This window comes from Mesocricetus auratus, unplaced genomic scaffold (genome assembly GCF_017639785.1).
Source record: "Mesocricetus auratus isolate SY011 unplaced genomic scaffold, BCM_Maur_2.0 Super-Scaffold_6730, whole genome shotgun sequence".
Lineage (NCBI taxonomy): Eukaryota > Metazoa > Chordata > Mammalia > Rodentia > Cricetidae > Mesocricetus > Mesocricetus auratus.
The window spans coordinates 53,167,396-53,187,177 of record NW_024429184.1 but is presented as its reverse complement, the minus strand read 5'-3'; the positions used below and the strand labels follow the sequence as shown (position 1 = coordinate 53,187,177).

Sequence of the window (19,782 nt, the reverse complement as noted above, 5' to 3'; positions counted from 1 at the left end):
GAGGAAGAGTAATGTCTGTGTTGGGGATGAAGTGATGAGGCAGCTCTTGAAGGCTACCACAAAGCCACTAATGACTGAAGATAACAAAGCAAGGCTGGCTCTGACTGGTCCCCAAACCACTCCCACGTCTCTGCACATCTCTCCGTGGCAACACCTCTTCTGTCCTACTGTTGGGGCTGGGGGTCAGTTGGTAGCTCTACAACACCATCATGGGATGAGGAAACAGGGACTGGAAACAGAACTACAAGAAGAATAGACTTTATAGTCTCCATAAATGTTAAATGAGAGAGCATGTACAGATACACGTGTGAATATGACTGCCCCTTTATCCCAAGGCTCCACCTATTTTTGATTGCTGTCTTGGGGATGGTCTGTTGATTTTTTGAATCAAGTAGAAAAACTACATCCTTTTATGATTATTGTATTTATGTGTATGTGAAAATTAAAACCTGTTAACCTTGTGGAAAACATTTCTTGCAATGATTTATTAAATACTGTTGTGTAACAGAAAGGAATGTGATGAGCTCTTCTTGAATGGTAGGGTGAAGAGTAGAATTAGAATGATTGCTATTGGGATAATTGATTTTCCTATAAATTTAGCATGACTCTCATGTAATGGTTTATTACTGTTATTCTGGGTAAAAAGAAATTTCAAAATAAAGCGTATTTTCCTCTGCAGGTTATAAAGTCTGGTCTCATTCCTATTTCAAATTCTCTTGGCAAGTAATTAAATAATGACTTATATCACTCACTAGAGTGAAAATTGTTTTTTTCTGTACTCCATGCAAGGAGACAAAGATGTAATTATTACGCACAAATATGCAAGTGTGTCTGTGTGTTTAGTATATGTATGTGAACATGTGTGCACTTGTCTGTAGAGGCCAAAACAGTGTCATCAGAGGCATTTGTGAGCCTCTCGGTGTGCTTCTGGGAACTGAACCTGAGCCGTTGGCGAGAGAAGCAAGTGCTTTTTCTTTCTCTTTTCTTGCTCTCTTTTATTAAATGAAGCAAGTTTTTATTCCTGCTTACAGTTCACTATGGTGAGAAGTCACAGAGATAGGGCCTCAGCTTACTTTCTCCTTTTTATTCAGTCTAGACTCTGGCCACAGAATGGGGTCTTCACATTTGGGGTGAGTCTTCCTACCTCCGTTTACCTAATCTAGAAATTCCCTCACTAAGAAGCCCAGGGATTTCTCTCCCGGGTGATTTTAGATCTTGCCATGTTAACATGACCGTCCTGTCTTACTAGTTCTGCAGGCTATTCCTGTAGGGGTTTGGATCTGAACCGTCCCCCATAGAGTCATTTGGTTTCCAGACAGTGATACAATTTGGGAAAGTTATGGAAGCTGTGGGAAGGAGCCTTGTTGGGGGAAGTATATCACTATGGGCATGTTTGGAGGTTTATACTCTCGCTCCATTTCCTGCACTAGCCCCATCCTTCCTCTGTAGGGGTGAACCGTGATCTCTGTGCTTCTTGACTACATGCTGGCTTCGCACCTCCACTGTCATGCCTTTCCTGCTGAGACAGTGTCCCCTCTTGAACTGTGAGCTAATGTCAACCCTTCTTGCTCTAAGCAGCTTTCTGTCAGAGTGCTCTACTCAGCAACAAAAAATAAACCCACACCATCCATAATCACCAACAGCTGGAAAACTGCATTTCAATTAGTGCTTTTATTGAGCAAAATCTAGGCTGAAAATGCTTTAAATCACTGTCCCTGAGGCTAATTTTCTTCAGCAGCAAGTTTTCTGTAGTGGCCAAGTTCTCGCTGGTGTCTACTCTTCTTCCTTCATTCTTTTTCATAGACCCTAGTGCTGACAACATCGTTCATGATGCACTCCTAAAAGAAGAGAGATGTGTTAGAAGAGGTGATTGTTGACAGGTCAAATTCATCCTTTCCTCTTTCCCTAGACCAAGCCCTCAATTCAGGCTACAAAGGCAGTTGAGTAAACTTGGATGTAAAACAGCATGTAAAAATATAAACTTAGGGAACACTCACCACTACCATTTTTCCTTCCACAATTTTTCTTTTGATTGTTGTCTCTTTGCCAAGCCATTTTTGGACCTGGATCATTGACCCTTCTTCTAATGTCACAGTGCTCTATAAGTGCAGAGAAAGTGATTAGAAGGCATCACTCACTGCTTTCTATCTATTACAGCACTAGACATCTACCATTGAACTTCAAGTCTGAAAGTCTGTTCTTCATAATGCTTACCTTAGTTTCTGTTATGATTTAATAGTGTCCATCTAGAAGCCTCAAGAGACAACTAAATTCAAGTTCTCACAGACAAGAATCCATAAGCTATTTGACCTTTTGACCTTAATAATTGTTCTGTTCTATATGACCTTTCATATAATAACAAACAAGTCAGGAGAAGTGGAGGAGTGTGTGCAGATTACCAGGAAAGGTGGTACACATCTGTAACCCCAGCACTGAAGGGCCAGAAACATGATAATCCTAAATTGTTGGCCAGCCTAGGCTATACAGCAAGACCTTGTCTCAAACTTCAGCACAAAAGGACTAATATGAACATTTTACTCCATTAAACTATTTGAATAATTAGCAAAGGATTGACTTTTTGTATGCACAGATTTAAACAAGCCCACCCAGACTTAGTAATAAGTCAAACTCTGTTGAATGAGCCTCACCCAACCACCTATATTCCACAATGGTTGAACACAGAGATTTAACTCCAGCTTACCTTCACTTGCCGGTTGTCTGCCGTAGTCTCATCAAATTCTTCCCCTAGCTTGAAGGAGATCATTGTGTTCTTGAGAGGACTTTCTGTTTGGATGTTCACCTTCTCCCCATTGAGACTAATAGTAACACTTGGTTTCACTGAACCTGCCACATCCCACACTGCAAAATCTAGTCCTACGAGACAAAGAAAGACTCATACCTTGTTGACACACTCAGAAAGATGTGTAGACCACCATCCTTTCCCACTGAAATGCTGACTAAATCTTGACTTTACTTCTTTTGAGACAGAGTCTCATTATGTAATCCAGGTTGGCCTTGAGCTCAAGAGCCTCCTGTCTCCACCTCTGAGTACTGGACTCACAGGTGTGTGCCATCATGTCCAGCCACAGTTGTTTTATTTGATGTTCTAAGTCTCTAGATTAAGCCAAGTCCTTCCAAGATGCTGCTAGTAATTCTGACGTATTGAAAAGCTAAACTCAATTTCTCAAACTTTTGTGTTTTATGGGAAATGAGTATTTGCAGGATGGCTTTTAGGGTACCAAATGCTTGCATTTAACCTAGTGGAAACTTGCAAAGACAGTGCTGAAAGCACTTGTTTCAAAGCCTGGGGACGTTAAGTTGTCAAATAAGACTTTTACAGGAGGTAGACAGAAACTGACTCCTGCCTATGTATACATATTGAAGTTTGCTTCCCATTCAGACTATTGATATGATGCACCTCAGTGTAGGAAAAAAGATGTGTGGACTGTAAGAGTGAGATGCTCAAAACCTGTGCCCCCACCTGGACACTTCACAGCTTTTCTCCCTTTCATCTTTCTCTGGATGACCAGAGCCCTCCTTACACTTGCATTGGAAGAGTACATAAAGGCTTCAGAATGGCCACACAACACACTAAGACTTTAGTTGCTGCTCCTCCTTATTCCAAACTTAACCTGGCTCCTAGTCAATACAAGTGCTATTCCAGCTATAAACCCAAGTTCCCAGCCATTCCTCATCCATATCTTTCTACTTTTATATCTATATTTATGTATAAATAGATAATATATGATATAGAAACATGGATAGACAAATATAGGTAGATGTAGGCATATAAATAACCCATACATAGTATATTGATATTATATTAGATATATATTTTCTTTTCATAGGTCTTTCTATGTAGGCAGGCTAGCCTTGAACTGTCTTCCTGCCATAGGCTTGTGACCACTGGGATTGTAGATATCCAGGGCCATATACATTTCCAAGTTTCTTATATGCCTAAACACTTTGATTCAAAACAAATGTGCCTATCAATCCATGAAGAAATGGGGACTTTTTTATTTCTTCTGAGAAGTTAATACTGTCTGTGGAAGATAAACGAGTATTATATTTATAAGCATGTTAACTTATTGGGGGATAAAGCATTTTTGTTTCAATGCTTAGAAAGAGTAAATATGTTAGTAATAATGGTAAATTTCCATTGGTCATTCTAGGCAAAATGTAAAAAGTGAAGAAATCTGCTTTGCATATGTCTTATTTATAAAAGAAGTTGTTATATATAATGAAAAATGAACTAACTGTTGTTCTTTCAGAATTCATAGAAAGGTGTAGCTCTGACAGACAGGACTCATAACACGCTTGACTACAGAGCTTTAAATAGAAAGGTCAGACAGGACCCATACTTCTGAGAGACGGCTAATGAGACAGTAAGTCAGTAAAGAAAAACCATTCTATGTCTTGTCTCAAAAAGAAAACCTTCAAAATCATGCACTGAATAGCACTGACACATGTGTGGCCACTCTAGAAAAACTGACTCTAAATGCTATTAGTTGCTACAGTGCTTCTAAATTTATAACTAAGGTAAACCCCAGAAAAATTCAATCTATACACTCATTACAATGATTCTTTTACAGCAATTTGGGGTTTACCCAAAGCTGCTCAATGAAATGCCAGCTAAAGAGAAATGCTATCTTCTATCGGGAGATCTGCACGGTATTTCACACTGGAGGCCTGGGCTGGAACACATGGACTATAAACTGAGAGCTGCAAGCCTAGTTAGAATTTTTTAAATGCTAATTAATATTTGTTATAAAAATAAATAATAATAAATGTAATTACAAATATTGTCTCATATGAGTAGAACCTAGGGACACAAGGAAGAAAATCACAGAAGATATCATTGGGAGGTACAAAGCCAGCCCCAACACCAAAATCTCTTGCCACAAATTTCTGAGCCCCATAATGGTGTCTCTCACCCAGTTCTTTCATGTAGTCCTCGAAGTTTTTGCTGGAGACCAGTTTCCAGGTTCCTAAGAAGGGCTCAATCATCGTGGAAAGCTTTGTGGGAAGATAAGGCACTCACAACCGGTAGCCGAGGAAGTATGGGCACCTCTGTGCCTCCAGCAGCTTGTTTTAAAGACCATCTTCATCACGTGGCATTCCTGAAGTAACCAATGGGCTGCCAGGAGTCTGAGACTCCAGGCACCAGCATTTGACTCATGGTATTTACGTCCAAATTAAAAGACAGAAACCCAACCTGCAAAATTAAATTCAGCGAACCTCTTTTAAGGTCTAGCAAAGAGATTTACACCCAGGAGTCACCCGATAAATCTTACTTGCTGAATGGAGACAACTGTCAATGGAGGCCAGTCTTTGAACACTAAATGCTGACTTACCCTGAGGGAATATCTGACAAATGTCTGACGAACGCTGACTCGATGTTTTCCCAGCCCAAACAAGGACATCCTTGCTCGGTCTGCCTCAGCTATTTTTTGTTTGTGCAAGTCATGGTACTCAAACCTCTCCTTCATTAGGAGAACATCGTCCCTTCCCTTGCTTGCAGGGTTGATGTATTGATATTGTTAATGTAACTTAAAATGCCTCCAGTTGCTTGGAGTGAGGTCTAGGGTGTTATTAACAGTATCATTGTTGTCAATCAAGGATATTTGAGGACCAGAAAGAAGGTGGCAATTATTATTGAGTAGAGCTTTTACGAGGCATATGGTGGCATTGGTGCCTAGAAAACTCAGGATTCATAAACTCTGTCTCTGTCTCTCTCTCTCTTTCTTCTCTCTCCCTCCCTCACTCCTTCTCCCTCCTGTTAGGCCTCAGCCCCACAGGGTCTCTGAGTTGTTTGTCAGCTGATAGCCACAGGTGCATCCTGTTTTCTAGCCCTGACTTACTGCCCCCACATTGCCCCACTGACATCAACATCTAGCGCGAGGAAAATACGATCTCTTCCACCTGGGGTTTTTCTACTGTCCTGTAAGCCTGTATATAATCCTGCTCCCTCTCTCTCAGAGTGGCAGGGGAGGGGGACCTCTTAGCACTTGCAATAAAGACACACAGGCGTGGCACATACACACATGCATTCTCCTTGCAATGAAGGCGGCAGATGCATTCTCTTAGCACAAACGGTCGGACGTCTTGTCTTTCGTTTCCTGATACCTTGGACTTGTTCCGTCGCCCGTCCTCCTTCCCTGTCTGCCTGCCTCAGTCTGTCTTTGTCTCTCTCTGTGTATCTCTCTTTTGGAGACAGGATCTCCCTGGCCTCAAATTACCAGTCCTCTTGCTTACGCCTCCCAAGTGCTAGGACTACAGACATTCTTCATTATGGCTAGTTTGCAAACTCATTTTCATATTTAAAAATTGAGATGATGCAAGTAAATTTTGGGAAGTTTTTTAGCGGGGGGGGGGTATGTATGACGTCTACATTCTAAAAAGTAAAAAAGGACACCAGTAAATTAAATCTTTAAGTAATTCTTTCTTGATTTGTGTTTGCACCCCAAGCAATTGAAGTAGGTCAGAGGCCCCAAATTTTCTAAGAAACATTTGACTGACTGGATTCATATCACTGTTCTGAATTATGGCTGTGTTGGAAAACTGGAAACTTAAGTGATCAGAGACCAAAAAATGAGTATTGGCATTTTTATCTGCTCTGTGTCAAATAGCCCTTCTACCAAGAAATATCTATTCCTCTTTTATATGAAGCCATCTCTTTGATACAACGCAAGTAAGATATTGCTGTTTGAGCATCAGAGAGTAACGAAAGAATTGCTTTTGAAGAAAAGATATAAAGAACTAGGGAACATTATATTTTACCAATTGAGAAGTTACTGAGATCTCTGGGAAGAGCAGAAGGCAGCAGCAGTGCTGGAGTGGGTCAGGAAAGAGCGCCCTGATGATAGACAAGTGCTTCAAAGGGAGACCGTGTGCTCAGATACGTGTTCAGATACAGAGGGACTGCCAGAGCCTGCTTTACTGCTTCCAGCCGTTTTCCCTGAACTTGGAAGGCTGAGAGCATCCATCTATGTATATTGACTGTTGGGGAGGGGTAGTGGGCAACTGTTCCATCCTTGCTCTTCTGATATGGATTCAAAAGTGAGTGCTGTGGTCCCTTTTAGAACTCAGTAGTCCCATATAACAAATGGGAAAAGTCAAATGCCCAGCTCCTGTAGAATCCCCCACTCATGGGATGGACTCGGAGGGAGAGACTGCATTGATTTCTTCTGTGATATTACACTGCTGCATCCATTATGATACAAACCAGAATCTATTTCTGTTACATGAGGTCATAGTGCCATTGTCAATTGACAGTCTTATGTCTGAGATTTGCTACTTGATGGTTAAGCCTTTTATTACTGAAATGTCTTTGTAAATAACTTCATTAAATGGCTAATATGAATCTAGCCAACTACTTATAATGTGGGCAGCTGATTTCATGCACACATCTACCCACCTTCACAGACCCAACTCTAGCATGTAAAAATCTGGTTCAGAGCTATTCAATACCTATCATTCAGACCTTAGAATGAGATGTATTAGAGAACACAGTTTATAGCATTGCATTTCTCTCAGACATCTGCAAGCTACTGTAAAAATGAATCAAAAACAGGCAATACATCATACTCATTTGTATACTCCTAAGACAGTGCCTGCTGAAAAAAAAACACTCTAAATGTTAACTGAAAGATTTATGAATGAGTAACAGAAGAAATAAATGGCACTCCTTTCTAACTAGTGCTTCTCCTGATTAGTGTTAGCAGGAACTACAGAGTGTAAGAACATGGTACGTCTCTGGTACTAGGACAAGCCTTTCACTCTGATCCTCCCTGGATGGAATGGTAATTATTTTTGCATTGCTGTGGCCACAATACCAGACAGACACAACTTAAGCAAGTAATTGTTTATTTTGACTCTCAATCACAGAAGTTTTGGTCCACAAGGGGTAGGTGGAAGCATGGTAGAGCTCATATTGATAGGAGTACGAACCAGTGGCTCATCACATCTCAGAAGAACAGGAAGCAAATAATGGATGAGGAGGTCTTAGAAGTTGACATTAGCAATTCACAGAACCATCCCTAGTTACCTACTTCTACCAGCCAGGATGCACTTTCTGAAAATACACAGCCTCTCAAATAGCTGCAAAACAAGTTTTCGAAACATGAGCCCATGGAGGATATTTAAGAGTCAAACCAGAACTTTTGTCCATGTCTTCCAAAAGGCTCATGGCCATCCCATACTGAAAAATGCATTTAATCCAACTCCAGTAGATTCCAAAGCTTCAGCATGGTTCAGGATTCAAAAATCTAAAATTGATACAAACACTGAAAATGATTTTGCAGTGGATTATAGCTAAAAATTCATCTTCAGCCTTTGAATAGACTTTTTCCATTTCTTTGCAAGTCCTGGGATTTTTATTGTGGTTGATGTTGGAAGTTGGATATTTAAATCTAGTGTTGTGCTAAATATGGTGATCAGATTGCAGCAAAATCTTAGAAAATCCTTTTGATAAAAAGCACTGACTCACCACCTGTGTGTATCAGATGCCCAATGAGTGATTTACCACACCTGAAACTTGGCGTCTCTGTCTTCATGGTTTTTTTTTTTAACCTCCTTTACTTTGGGTTAGATTCCTATTCAGCTCAATGCATAGATGTATTAAAATTTTAGTGTCTGTCAAGATTTGCAGTGATATTCAGCTGTCAGTTTTCATAAAGTCCAGCTCTAGATCACCTGGTATAGTATCTAGAAGTGTTCAGTTATTGTTATCTGCTGTAGAACAGTCTTTCTGTACACTGTGAATATATGTCACTAGGATTGGTTTAATAAACTAACTAGTCAATAACTGAACAGGATAAAGGCAGGAAAAGCCAAACTGAGAATGATGGGGTGAAGAAGACCTGAGCCCGAGGAGTCTCCAGGAGATAAATGTGCCACATGGCAGAGAATAAATAAGGAATATGGATTAACTTAAAATGTAAGAGCTAGTTAGTAATAAGCCTGAGCTATTGGCCAAGCATTTAAAATTAACCTAAGTCTCTGTATGGTAGTTTGGAAGTGGCTCTGGGGATGGAAAAACTCAACCTCCAGTTAGAAGCTTAACATAACCTTGAGTTCTAAGAACAGTATTTCCTCTCAGATCTCTGTAGGATGAGACCACACCCTAATTAGGATTAATTGGGCAATGATAGAAAGTGAGGTTCCTTCCTAAACAGAGGCAATCACAGGGATCATTAAACTGTTCCCTCAACTGACAAGGACTTCACTAAAGCCGCCTTGCAGAACCAGTGGGTGAGCACCTTGACTAAGAGTGCTCTGTTATGTACAATGCTTGCCTTGCCTCAGTTTTCCTGTTTATGGATAAGGCTCAGATCTACACACTTGAGATGGACTGAGATGCTCAATATCCCCTGCCTTTACCAATGCAGTCATATTATCAAACCCTTTAACTGACTTCCCATAATTAGTTTTCCTTCTGATTTCTGGCTTGTGTGGCCAGTTCTCCTGTCGAGACTTGGCCCAGAATCAGGCCTTTGATCTAGGGCACTGGTAACAAGATTCTCTCCTCCATTCTTCCCCAGGATTTATTGGCATTTTTCCTGATTTGTTTCATTTCTATTGCTAAAGATCTGTGTCTCCCTAAGTCCATATTTCCTTAAGATCACTTCTGAATGTCTTAGTCTTAGGGACTGTTTTCCTACCTTGGACTTAAAGGAATAGGCTCTTTTAGTACCCTGGATTTCTTCAGCCTAAGAAGACAGGGTCTACAAGAGTAAAGGATGTGTGTGTGTGTGTGTGTGTGTGTGTGTGTGTGTGTGCTGTCATCTATGAATGACTGCAGTTGCAAGCATCAGTCAAAACACTTCCAGAGTCTGAGAGACATTTCAGTGGGTAAAGGCACTTTCTGTCAAGCATGAGGACCTGAGTTTGATCCTTAAGACCCACATGATGAAAATGAAACCTGATTCTTACAAGTTGTCCTATGACCTACACACACACACACACACACACACACACACACACACACACACACACACACGGGGAGAGAGAGAGAGAGAGAGAGAGAGAGAGAGAGAGAGAGAGAGAGAGAGAGAGAGAGAGAGAGAGAAACAGACAGTTGCACCTGGCCCACCCATTTCTCCGACCTTCCTCCATCATGGTGTCACTCACCTAACAGATACCCAGAAGATAAATGGCTCTAGACTGTAAAGAGGACATCAAAGCAGTGACATCAATATATACTTCCTGAGAAACTGATAGTTTTGTGTGTGTGTAAATGAATGTTTTAAGCTTGTTTTATATTTGTATGTACACTGGTTTTAAGTTTCACTGTTATTGTATGTCTGTATGCATACATTTCAAACCTCACTGTTTTTATGCTTATGTGTGCACACAAGTGTTTTAAATATAGTGTTTAGATATCACTAGAGGCTACTGATAATAAGCATCAGTGTTTGGAAATAGCTGAGCATTATTGCATATTTATTCATGAACCAGAATGTCATACTTGTCTAGCAATAATATTATGGGATGCCTAGCATAGCTCTGCACGGCTTCTAGGTGCGGCATGTTGTTATGGTTTGGATATGGTTTGTTCCCTGATGGTTCAAGTGCTGGAAGCTTGATGCCCAGCAGCATAGTATGTTAAGATGCTGGGAGCACTAAGGGATTGGACTTACTGAAAGGTTGTGATAGGTCAAGGTGAGTGAGAGAGTGGGGGGGGGCAGAGGAAGATCATCTCCTCAGATGGAATTAGTGGGATCTGTTAGATCCCACAAGAACAAGTTGTTGTACATGACACAAATGTCTCCTCCCCGCTCTGTGTCAGGAAATACCCCTCTCCCTTATCCATTTCCTCATGATAATGCCTACCTTGAGGTCAGTACCAACTCTCTGGGGATGCACGATCTAGACCTTTCTGACTCTAAAACTGATAGCTAAGACAACTTTTTTGTTTTGTTTTGTTTTTCTAGACAGGGATTTTCTGTATAACCCTGGCTGTTGTCCTGGAACTAACTTTGAAGACCAGGCTGGCATCTAATTCACGGATCTGCCTGCCTCTTCCTCTGGAGTGCTGGAATTAAAGGTATGCACCACCACTACCCAGCAATTTATTCAATTTATTTTTTTAAAGCAAACATCCTCCATGTTTTATTATAGTAATGAAAGGCTGACTAAATCACCTGTTTTAGGCAGAAAATTTGAGACCAGCTGAGCATGGTGGTACATGACTATAATCGCAGCAACATAAGAGGCTGAGGCAGAATACTTTCAGTTCAAGACCAGCCTGGACTACTCAGTAAAAATTTATCTCTCTCCTCTCTTACACACACACACACACACACACACACACACACACACACACACACACGGGAGACTAGAGTTCCTTTCTACAACATTGTGTGCTGATATGAATGTGCATGCTTGAATCACATGGATGTGGATAATTTGTTTAAAATTACCCTGGGTCTTGGATAGATAGCTTCTAATTTTAGGTAGGTTAAAGTAGGGCTTAATATTCAATCTTGGTTCCTGTATTCTGTCTCTTATCTAGGGAAGTTCATGGACACTACTAACTTTTCTACCATGCAATATTATGATAGGCTTCATTACTTCTTTCAGAACCAACATTATAATGCAATTTTTCTATTCTCTTCACTCAATTGTGTATAGAATACACAATAAAAATACCATTACACCACTTTCTAAATCTAAAAAGGTTTTTTTTTTATTTATCCAACACAACCATATTCAATAACATCCAGCTTCAGGAAAAATTAGTTGTTTGCTAATCAGTGAAAAATCCTATCTTTTTAAAAACAATACATCCAACCGAGTGTTGTAGAGTTCGATGTAAATTTCAGTCCAGTGCCACTCTCCTTGGTTCACACCCTCTCATAAGTTCTGATAGAAGTGACACCGTTCATGACACATTCCTAGACACAGGCACAAAATTTTCAAGGTCAATCACTGAGACAACAGCATGCATTTAGTTTTTGTGTCTCCCAATGTTGGGAAGCAAATAATATTCAACAGAAAAAAACCCCAGCATGTTCTAGAATTCTGTGTTTGTATTGTACATCCATCCCTGAGTGTAATTGGTTAGAGTAATGCAAAGACCAAGAAGATATAGGTCTTCCTCTCAGGGAGCTGGAAAACCTTGATGGTAAGTGGGTACTGTCAGCAGAAGAATAGAATGCATGCTGGTGAGGGTATTGCACCAGGCAGCCTGTGACACCGGAGAGGAAGCAGGGACTGTTATCAGGGGAAAACATGCCTGGGTGAAGCATGACTGCATGAGAGTATGGGGGAGTAGCTCAAACAGGGCAGAGCACATCAGGCAAGTGCAAGAATCCAGATCCCACCCTCAGCTCCAAATACGCAAATATGCAAATGAGCCTTTGTTCTGCACAAGCAGGTGAGTTTGCTAAAGAACAGCAGTGGTCCTGAGGCCCAGAGGGTGGGTCTACAGCTAATTATGCAGAATATACTCACCAGCACCATCTTGTCACCCTCACGCTTCCTCTTTATGGTGGACGACTTCCCGTCCCACTTCTGCACCTGTACCAGGGCCCCGCCATCTAGGGTGATGATGCTCTGTGGGCACAGTGAAAAGAAGTTGCCATCTGCATATGAAGGCCAAAAGTAAGACTGAAAACATGGCGCCTTTGTTCAAAGAAATATTCTGAGGTCTTTACTCTAAGAGACAAGAATGTAGTCCAACAAGACAAAGAGAGAGAAAGAAAGACATCTTGAAAACAATAATGTAGAGCTCATATATATGTATATCTACTTGTATATTCTCAATAGAAATAGAACACATAGAACATAAAATTTGATAAAAGAATGTATTGTGAAAGAAACTAGATAATAAAACTATGTTGAGGTGGTGGCATTATGGCAATTTTTATTCTTTGGTAAAATTCCTCTAGGGCTGGAGGAGTGTTTCAGCCATTAAAGGCTAGGCTCATAACCAAAAACATAAAATTCCTCTAAAATTTTATTGCTCTAATTTACTTCATACACACACACTATTGTATGACACACAAAGTATGCTAATCAGTTTTACTATAAGGACAACTTAGTAATGCATCATCTGCACTCTGATGGCCACAGTTTAGCTGTGGGAGCTCAGAGGCCTCCCCACTACAATGGAAAGCTTTTCCTTTCGCTGTCTTGAAATCATATCTTGTAGGCTGTGGTGTCAGAAGCCAGGCTCTCACCCTGCACCCAGCTCCTTGTTCCTCACCTTCACTTTCCTGTCATCTGCAGTGATTTCATCAAATTCCTGGTCCAGTTTGAAGGACATCTCAGTGTTTTTGAATGTGCTCTCTGTTCGGATGGTGATCACATCTCCATTCATACTGATGATCATGATGGGTTTGGCCATCCCAGCCACTTTCCTGGTGGCAAAGCCCACTCCTGGAGTTAGGAAGGGAAAACATGGCAAGCTTACATTTTTGTGTTCATGAATAAAAAGATGCCAGATTACTTGAGGCTCCTTTGAAACAAGCTAAGCAGCTAAGCATGTTGGCCCTAATCCCCGAGGATGCATTCAGGAACAACTCATCCAGATTCACTCTTGACTTGTCCCTTCTCTGCTTCAGGAGACTCATTGATTTCAACATAATCTATAAAGAGATTGAATCTTCATACCTCAATGTGTATGTGTTTTAGATATATGTCAGTATATCTATAGTATACCTATAATAATATATGTGTGTGTATGCTATCTCTATTTCAGGTTTCTGATTGAGACCATTTGATCATTTCATTCTTTCTTAAATATTAAAAGTTGTGTTTTAAAAGAATCTAAAGCCAGAGACCAGGCCTGATGTAGAATTAGTGGGCTAAAGGTTTGTCTGTTTTGAGTGTACAGAAACCACATATCACAGCATTTGTTGCCAAGTGTGATTTTCTAGACTTCCTTCCCATATTACTCCCTTATGAAATGAAGATCTCCGATTAATTTCTCTAAAAGGAAAAGTGCTTCCTACTTGCCATGCCATTTTAGAGTGGCAACATCATTCCCAATAATGTGTAAGGAAAATTAAAGGGGAACTCACTAAATACCTTTAGAACTCAAGAAATCAGAATTCCATTGTTTAGAATAGTTTGGAAACTAACTTTGCATCTCAGTCACTCAAGTTGTAGGGTCTTGTTTGCTTAAATGAGGGAAATGCTTTCCCATAGAGGGTGAGCAACTTACAGCCTTAGATGAACAGGATCCACTTGCCCTGTCTGTGTATGTTACACAGAATTCCTACAGTCACTGGTGTGCCAACTTTTCTGATGTAAATGCTTAAGGTTATTTCTTTGACTAGAAGTGACCACGGGTTAAATTAAGGCTGACCTGAGAAACATAGCACAAGATAAGTGATGCAGAGCCTGCGACTTCGTTTTCTGTCTCACAAGCAGTCCCAGTGAGAAAATGATGTATTTCTGCCTTGAACCCTCACTCTGCTACATAACCCAACATTCAGTATAATCAGTCATCACGGGGAAGAGATGCAGTGTTAACCCAACATCAGTCATCACGGGGAAGAGACACAGTGTTAACCCAACATCAGTCAGCACAGGGAAGAGACGCAGTGTGGAAGATGATTCCAGAGGGACTGAACCCATGAAAAATGAAGCTTCACTTGTTTCTTTGATTTTATTTGACTGCCGAAAGCAATACCTGCCCACTGAGCCTCAGTTATAGCTGCCAGTTCCATTCAGGCAATACCTTATTGCCTTTAATTATGAGTCTTTCACAATTTAATGTGTTACTATAACTTAGACATGAATATCACAAGTTCAAAATGTTTCAAAAAGTCAGTGGCCAAAAGTGGTTCAAACCCTGGTGTTTCTGGGGCAATACATGGGAATTAGCATACTAAACTGTACCTAGCCAGTATGCTAAAAGGTCAGTCATGCTGAAAGTACTGATATTCTTCTTATCTACAAACAGAAGAACAACATTGACAGATAACCAGAAGTTCCCACCGTATAACTGAGGGAAAGGTTAAGCCTTTGGAAATTTAGGGGATTCCATCCTAATGAAGACACTCTGTAATATGGGGTCTGACCTTATGGAAGTCATAGAGAGAAGGGGTTCAAGGCACAAGCTCTCTGAGAAAGTGCATCATTGGTTGGTGGCCACTGCATTGCTGCCAACGTTGTTTGATGACCACTCACACGGCCACATGCGGGCAGTGTTGACAGAACCTAAATCATATATAACCTCTGCTATCTGAAAGGCAGGTTCTATATGTGTCTCACATGCTGACTTTTCTTTTGAATTACTCCCTAAATCTATGACATCCCATATCATTCCAAACCAATGAATGCTTAACCCCCTGAAGAAAAATATTTCCTGAAGTCAAGCATTTGTCTGGTGTGATGTTGGGACAGAAAAAAAATAATTGCTAAAATATATTTCTGATGTGATTTCTTTTTCTCTAAGATGGGCAATGTCATGGCTTCAGTTTTAAGTAAAATTTACTCCGTGCTATAAAAAAGTGTATTTTTCTTTCCGAGTTATTGCAAAATTTTCATGTAAAAGGAGATGATAGAAACAGAGCCCAGTGAAGCGTATCAGCACAGGTGTGGCAATGAAGGCAACACCTGAAGGAAGCACTAGGTTGAACCTTTGATCCAGGAGGCTTCTAGGACAGGCTCTTTCTTGTAGCTTCTACAGCCTCCAAGCAGGAACAGCCTTTCTCTCAGCAGCTGCCACCAAGCTGGAAGCAGGCTACAAGCCCTCTCCCCAGCAGTGAACCCCACCCCCCAGCACTTACCCATCCCCCACAGCACTTACCCACTTCTTTCATGTAATCATCGAAGTTTTCACTGGAGGCCAGTTTCCAGGTTCCCACAAAGGCGTCACACATCTTGTGAACCTTCTGAGGTTTCTCTTCCAGGTGAGAAAGAGGCTGCAGGAGGGGGGAAGGTGCTATGATACTCTTGAGTCCAGATCACTCCCTTTTAAAGATGTCCCTGCCATGTGACTATAGGAGGGACTAATGGGGGTTGGCCCCAGGTCATTTCCTTCATTGCTAGCTCCTGTATTTTTTCCTCTGAGTCATGTTTTTAATAGAAATTTCTCAACTTTGGTTCTGCCTGGCAATGATCACTGGACTTAGAGTACAACTTATTTTTAACTATGAACAGAGTATTTTAAACGTTCCTGTTTTGACTGTTAAATGCTTAGTGCATTCAACTTCCCCCTATTATTCCATATGTATTTACCTCATTGTGGAGGAGACAATTACCTTGAGACACACTTTGAGTTTTTACTTTACTAATAGGGCAATAATGTGCCTAGTTCTTCTATGGTTAAGGAAATCAAGGCTACCTTAGAGATTCTTAGTCCTAATGGCTCTTTTGTTAAGACTGTGCCATTTCAGAAATTATAACAAAATAAACAATAACATTTGAAAGTGCCCTAGATTTTCTTTTTTTGATGCAGTGTCTCTCTACACAGCTCTGGTAGTCCTGAAACTCACTATCCAGACGGTTCTTGAACTCACAGAGAACCACCTGTCCCTGCTTCTGGAGTGCTGTGATTAAAGGTGTGTCCACCATATCCTGGTCAAAGTGGCCTAGATTTGTAATTTCAAATATTTAATATGTATTAAAAGTTCATTCATATCATTGCTCAGGAATCTAGACTACAGATTTAATTAAATTGAAAATTAAGCCTCATTCCTCCTATTTCCTAAATAACTAGACAGTATTGATTTTTATAGACCCCTTAAAGATGGGCCCCAATCCAAAATATGTTCCTCATCCTGTTTCTGAAATATATTGTAAGTTTTAAATTTATGCAGATATAAAGAGTGTGGCCTTATGTAAATGATCAGAAGTAATGTCACAAGTTGGCAAACCTGTTTTCTTCTTTACACAATGACTAACCTGAGCTAACTTTATAAAATAATCTTGGTTTTCAATCTCCCTGCCTCATACCCAAATGACGGAATAAGCTCTCGTGTACCACATGCCTGTGAGCATACCCACATTTCAGGGTATGGGACAGAGATGGATTGCTACACTGTGCCTTACTGAGAAGTACCTGCTGAGCATGTGATAGACTTCCAAGCCCATGTCAGTATCTCAAAAATGTCCAGGGAAAGGGATACTGCAAACAAGGGATTTTCTGTAGGAAAATAAGCTACTATAAAAGTTTGATAGCATTAGCTTACAGTGCCAATTTTTAATTGCATCTTCTAATGGCATGGTAATAACGTTCATCCACTATAGGCTATTATATGAACATTTAGGTAGCCATCACAAACTCACCTATTTCTCACGGAATAAGATCTTTCGGACTGAGGCTCTAGTAAAATAAGTCATCTTATTATAGGTATAAGTTTGGAAATGTTCAAAATTGTGTTATGTTGATCCCTAACTTTAGCATATTTCCAAATGAATTTCCCATTGTGTTTATTGCACATGCATTATAACTTACACTATGGTTTAGACACGTCGTAGAGAAAACCCATCTAATACATGTGTCTATATTTATATAAAGCTCTTCTACTTGTGCCAGGTGGTTAACATGACAGTAAAACTCTACTTTAAATTGTACTTAATTTCAATTAAAAGAAAACCAATTATAATCAATTTGATGACGAAAAAATCTTAAATATGTTTGGAACAACTTGAATACACCAATGTAATGTTTTGTAACTGTAAGTTTTGTGAACTTTAAATGATGATCGATATTTCAAAAGAAAAAAAAATTGAGTCTGACTCAAGATGCCTATTAGTATACAATGCATATTATAGTTGGAGTTAACATAAAAGTGTAATGTATAATGAAACTTTCTTACATTGATTAGATGTGGAAGTAACCATAGCTGAGGCATGTTAAATGACATATATTGCTAAAAATAATGTTTTCCCCCATTTTCTTATTGTGACTGCTAGGAAATGGTAACTACACGTGTGGCTTACGTTCTGTTTCTCTTGGGAAGGGTAGTGTAGGAGTAGCACAATGACACCACGCCTTTTATTCACCTGTGCTTAGGCACTATGCTAATCCCTGGGAATTCAGCAGTGAGTGTCACCAGGTATCAGCCTGCTCTCACAGGACTTTCATTCCCACTCCGGGCAAGATGAATGCAAAGTGACAGCTAAGAAAGCAACTGTTCGGAGCAAGCAACACAAAGTAAGCTGACATAATGACGACTGTGAGAGTTTGACACTAGACAGAGTCAACTAGAGAGGTGGCACAGTGGAATTGTCACCTGAAGAGAGAAGGCAACCGCTGAAGACTGGAGGAACGAGGACCTGCAGATTCTGGTGTAGCTCGTGGCACATTGATTTCACTCAAATTCGGCCATGAAGATTATCTGTAAGACAGGATGAATGTGTGACTATATGTGCCCAGCAAGCAAGGACCAGCATTAAGGCGTCGACACTTGTTCAGATACATCCTCTGTGAGATACAATCAGATAGCCAATAAAATACACCAAGGGAATCTCAACTGACTATGTTCCTAAGAGTCCATCATTCTCTTGTTAAAACAAAACAAAAACTTCAAAAACAAAAAACAAAAAAGCATTTCTGTGGGCCAGCAACCCATGTTCTTATGTTATCATATTTAACTCTGATCATTGACAGGGAAATGGTACCAGTGAGATCTTCTAGAGAAGACGATACGTTTCTTTAATTATTTCAAGTAAAAGAAATTAGTCTACAGGAACAGGTATTTTTAACTTAAATAACAGTGAAATGAGAAGCAAGAAATTAGTGGAATCTGCAAGAAGTCTTAAGGCATTATTTCTAGGAAGTGACAGAGCAGCTTTTACATAAAGGGATGCTGGAATCAGAAGCAACTTCATTTATATTCCAAATATGTGGGTGGTCCTGTGGAAGATTAACATCTGTAGTATACACCATCATTCTTACTATGCATGCACTAATTTATGTCTCAGGAAAGAGAGAACTTTCTAGACAGTGAGATGTTCGGTGCAATGAAGAGGCGCTTGTGTAAATGGAAGTGCAGGTGATACTCTCAATGCTTAGATCCCTCAGCATTACCTCATTTCTGTCCTTAGAGAGTTTATATTGGTGACAGAGCCTCCTCTCATCCTGACCAGCTAGTAACTGTCAGCTGAATAAGAGAGTACAAAACAAGGAGAACCTTGCTTTAAAATCCAGAGTTCTTCCCCCAACTCGACCTCCCTGATCCCTCATGATCTCCTTCTCCCTCTCCTTCTCCCCTCCTTTTTCTCCTCCCTCCCCTCCCATGCTTCCAAATTACTCAGGAAAACTTGTTCCTTTTCCTTTCTCTGGGGGGGAGGTCATGTATATCTCTTAGGGTCCTCCTTGTTTCCTAGCTTCTTTGGGGTTGTGGACTGTAGGCTGGTTATCCTTTGCTCTATGTCTAATATCCACTTATGAGTGTTTGTCTTTCTGTGTCTGGGTTACCTCACTCAGGATGGTTTCTTCTAGTTCCATCCATTTGCCTGTGAATTTCAAGATTTCATTGCTTTTTTTTACCGCTGAGTAGTACGCCACAGAAGGAAGGCAAGGAAAGAGATACCTTAACAGAGGGAGCCGTTTTGGACATAACGAGAAATCTGGCACTAGGGAAATGTCCAGAGATCCACAAGGATGATCCCAAATAAGAATCTAAGCAATAGTGGAGAGACTACCTTAAATGCCCTTCCCCTATAACGAGATTGATGACTACCTTATATGCTATTCTAGAGCCTTCATTCAGTAGCTGATGGAAGCAGAAGCAGAGATTCACAGCTAAGCACTGAGCCGAACTCCTGGAATCCAGTTGTAGAGAAGGAGGAGTGATGAGCAAAGGGGTCAAGACCATG

General features: G+C 40.4%; 2 protein-coding genes and 1 long non-coding RNA gene across 3 annotated transcripts; 1 reads left to right on the top strand and 2 right to left on the bottom strand.

Moving 5' to 3' along the window:
- Positions 1-1,652: 1,652 nt before the first annotated feature.
- Fabp9 (fatty acid binding protein 9) lies at positions 1,653-5,117 on the bottom strand. The gene is made up of 4 exons (XM_021225277.2): positions 4,935-5,117; positions 2,702-2,874; positions 1,998-2,099; positions 1,653-1,838 (listed from the first exon to the last, which is right to left on the bottom strand). Exons 1-4 carry the CDS (start codon positions 5,005-5,007, stop codon positions 1,788-1,790), a joined length of 399 nt encoding a protein of 132 aa, XP_021080936.1. The 5' UTR covers positions 5,008-5,117; the 3' UTR covers positions 1,653-1,787.
- A 6,550-nt stretch (positions 5,118-11,667) lies between these two features.
- Positions 11,668-15,919, bottom strand: Fabp4 (fatty acid binding protein 4). The gene is made up of 4 exons (XM_021225278.2): positions 15,764-15,919; positions 13,211-13,383; positions 12,457-12,558; positions 11,668-11,897 (listed from the first exon to the last, which is right to left on the bottom strand). Exons 1-4 carry the CDS (start codon positions 15,834-15,836, stop codon positions 11,847-11,849), a joined length of 399 nt encoding a protein of 132 aa, XP_021080937.1. The 5' UTR covers positions 15,837-15,919; the 3' UTR covers positions 11,668-11,846.
- A 93-nt stretch (positions 15,920-16,012) lies between these two features.
- Positions 16,013-18,434, top strand: LOC121138748. The gene is made up of 2 exons (XR_005875607.1): positions 16,013-16,517; positions 17,975-18,434. It is a non-coding gene; the product is annotated as an uncharacterized LOC121138748 (long non-coding RNA).
- The last annotated feature ends 1,348 nt before the right edge of the window (positions 18,435-19,782 follow it).

Excerpts from the sequence above, each read along its gene's own strand:
- Fabp4 (XM_021225278.2), bottom strand. The coding sequence starts at position 15,836 with ATGTGTGACGCCTTTGTGGGAACCTGGAAACTGGCCTCCAGTGAAAAC. Across the intron at positions 12,559-13,210 it reads CAGATGACAGGAAAGTGAAG|AGCATCATCACCCTAGATGG; the intron begins GTGAGGAACAAG and ends CTGTGCCCACAG. Across the intron at positions 11,898-12,456 it reads AGGGTGACAAGATGGTGCTG|GAATGTGTCATGAACGGTGT; the intron begins GTGAGTATATTC and ends GCCTGTGTCTAG.
- Fabp9 (XM_021225277.2), bottom strand. The coding sequence starts at position 5,007 with ATGATTGAGCCCTTCTTAGGAACCTGGAAACTGGTCTCCAGCAAAAAC. Across the intron at positions 2,875-4,934 it reads GGACTACATGAAAGAACTGG|GACTAGATTTTGCAGTGTGG; the intron begins GTGAGAGACACC and ends TTTGTCTCGTAG. Across the intron at positions 1,839-1,997 it reads TGGAAGGAAAAATGGTAGTG|GAGTGCATCATGAACGATGT; the intron begins GTGAGTGTTCCC and ends CTCTTCTTTTAG.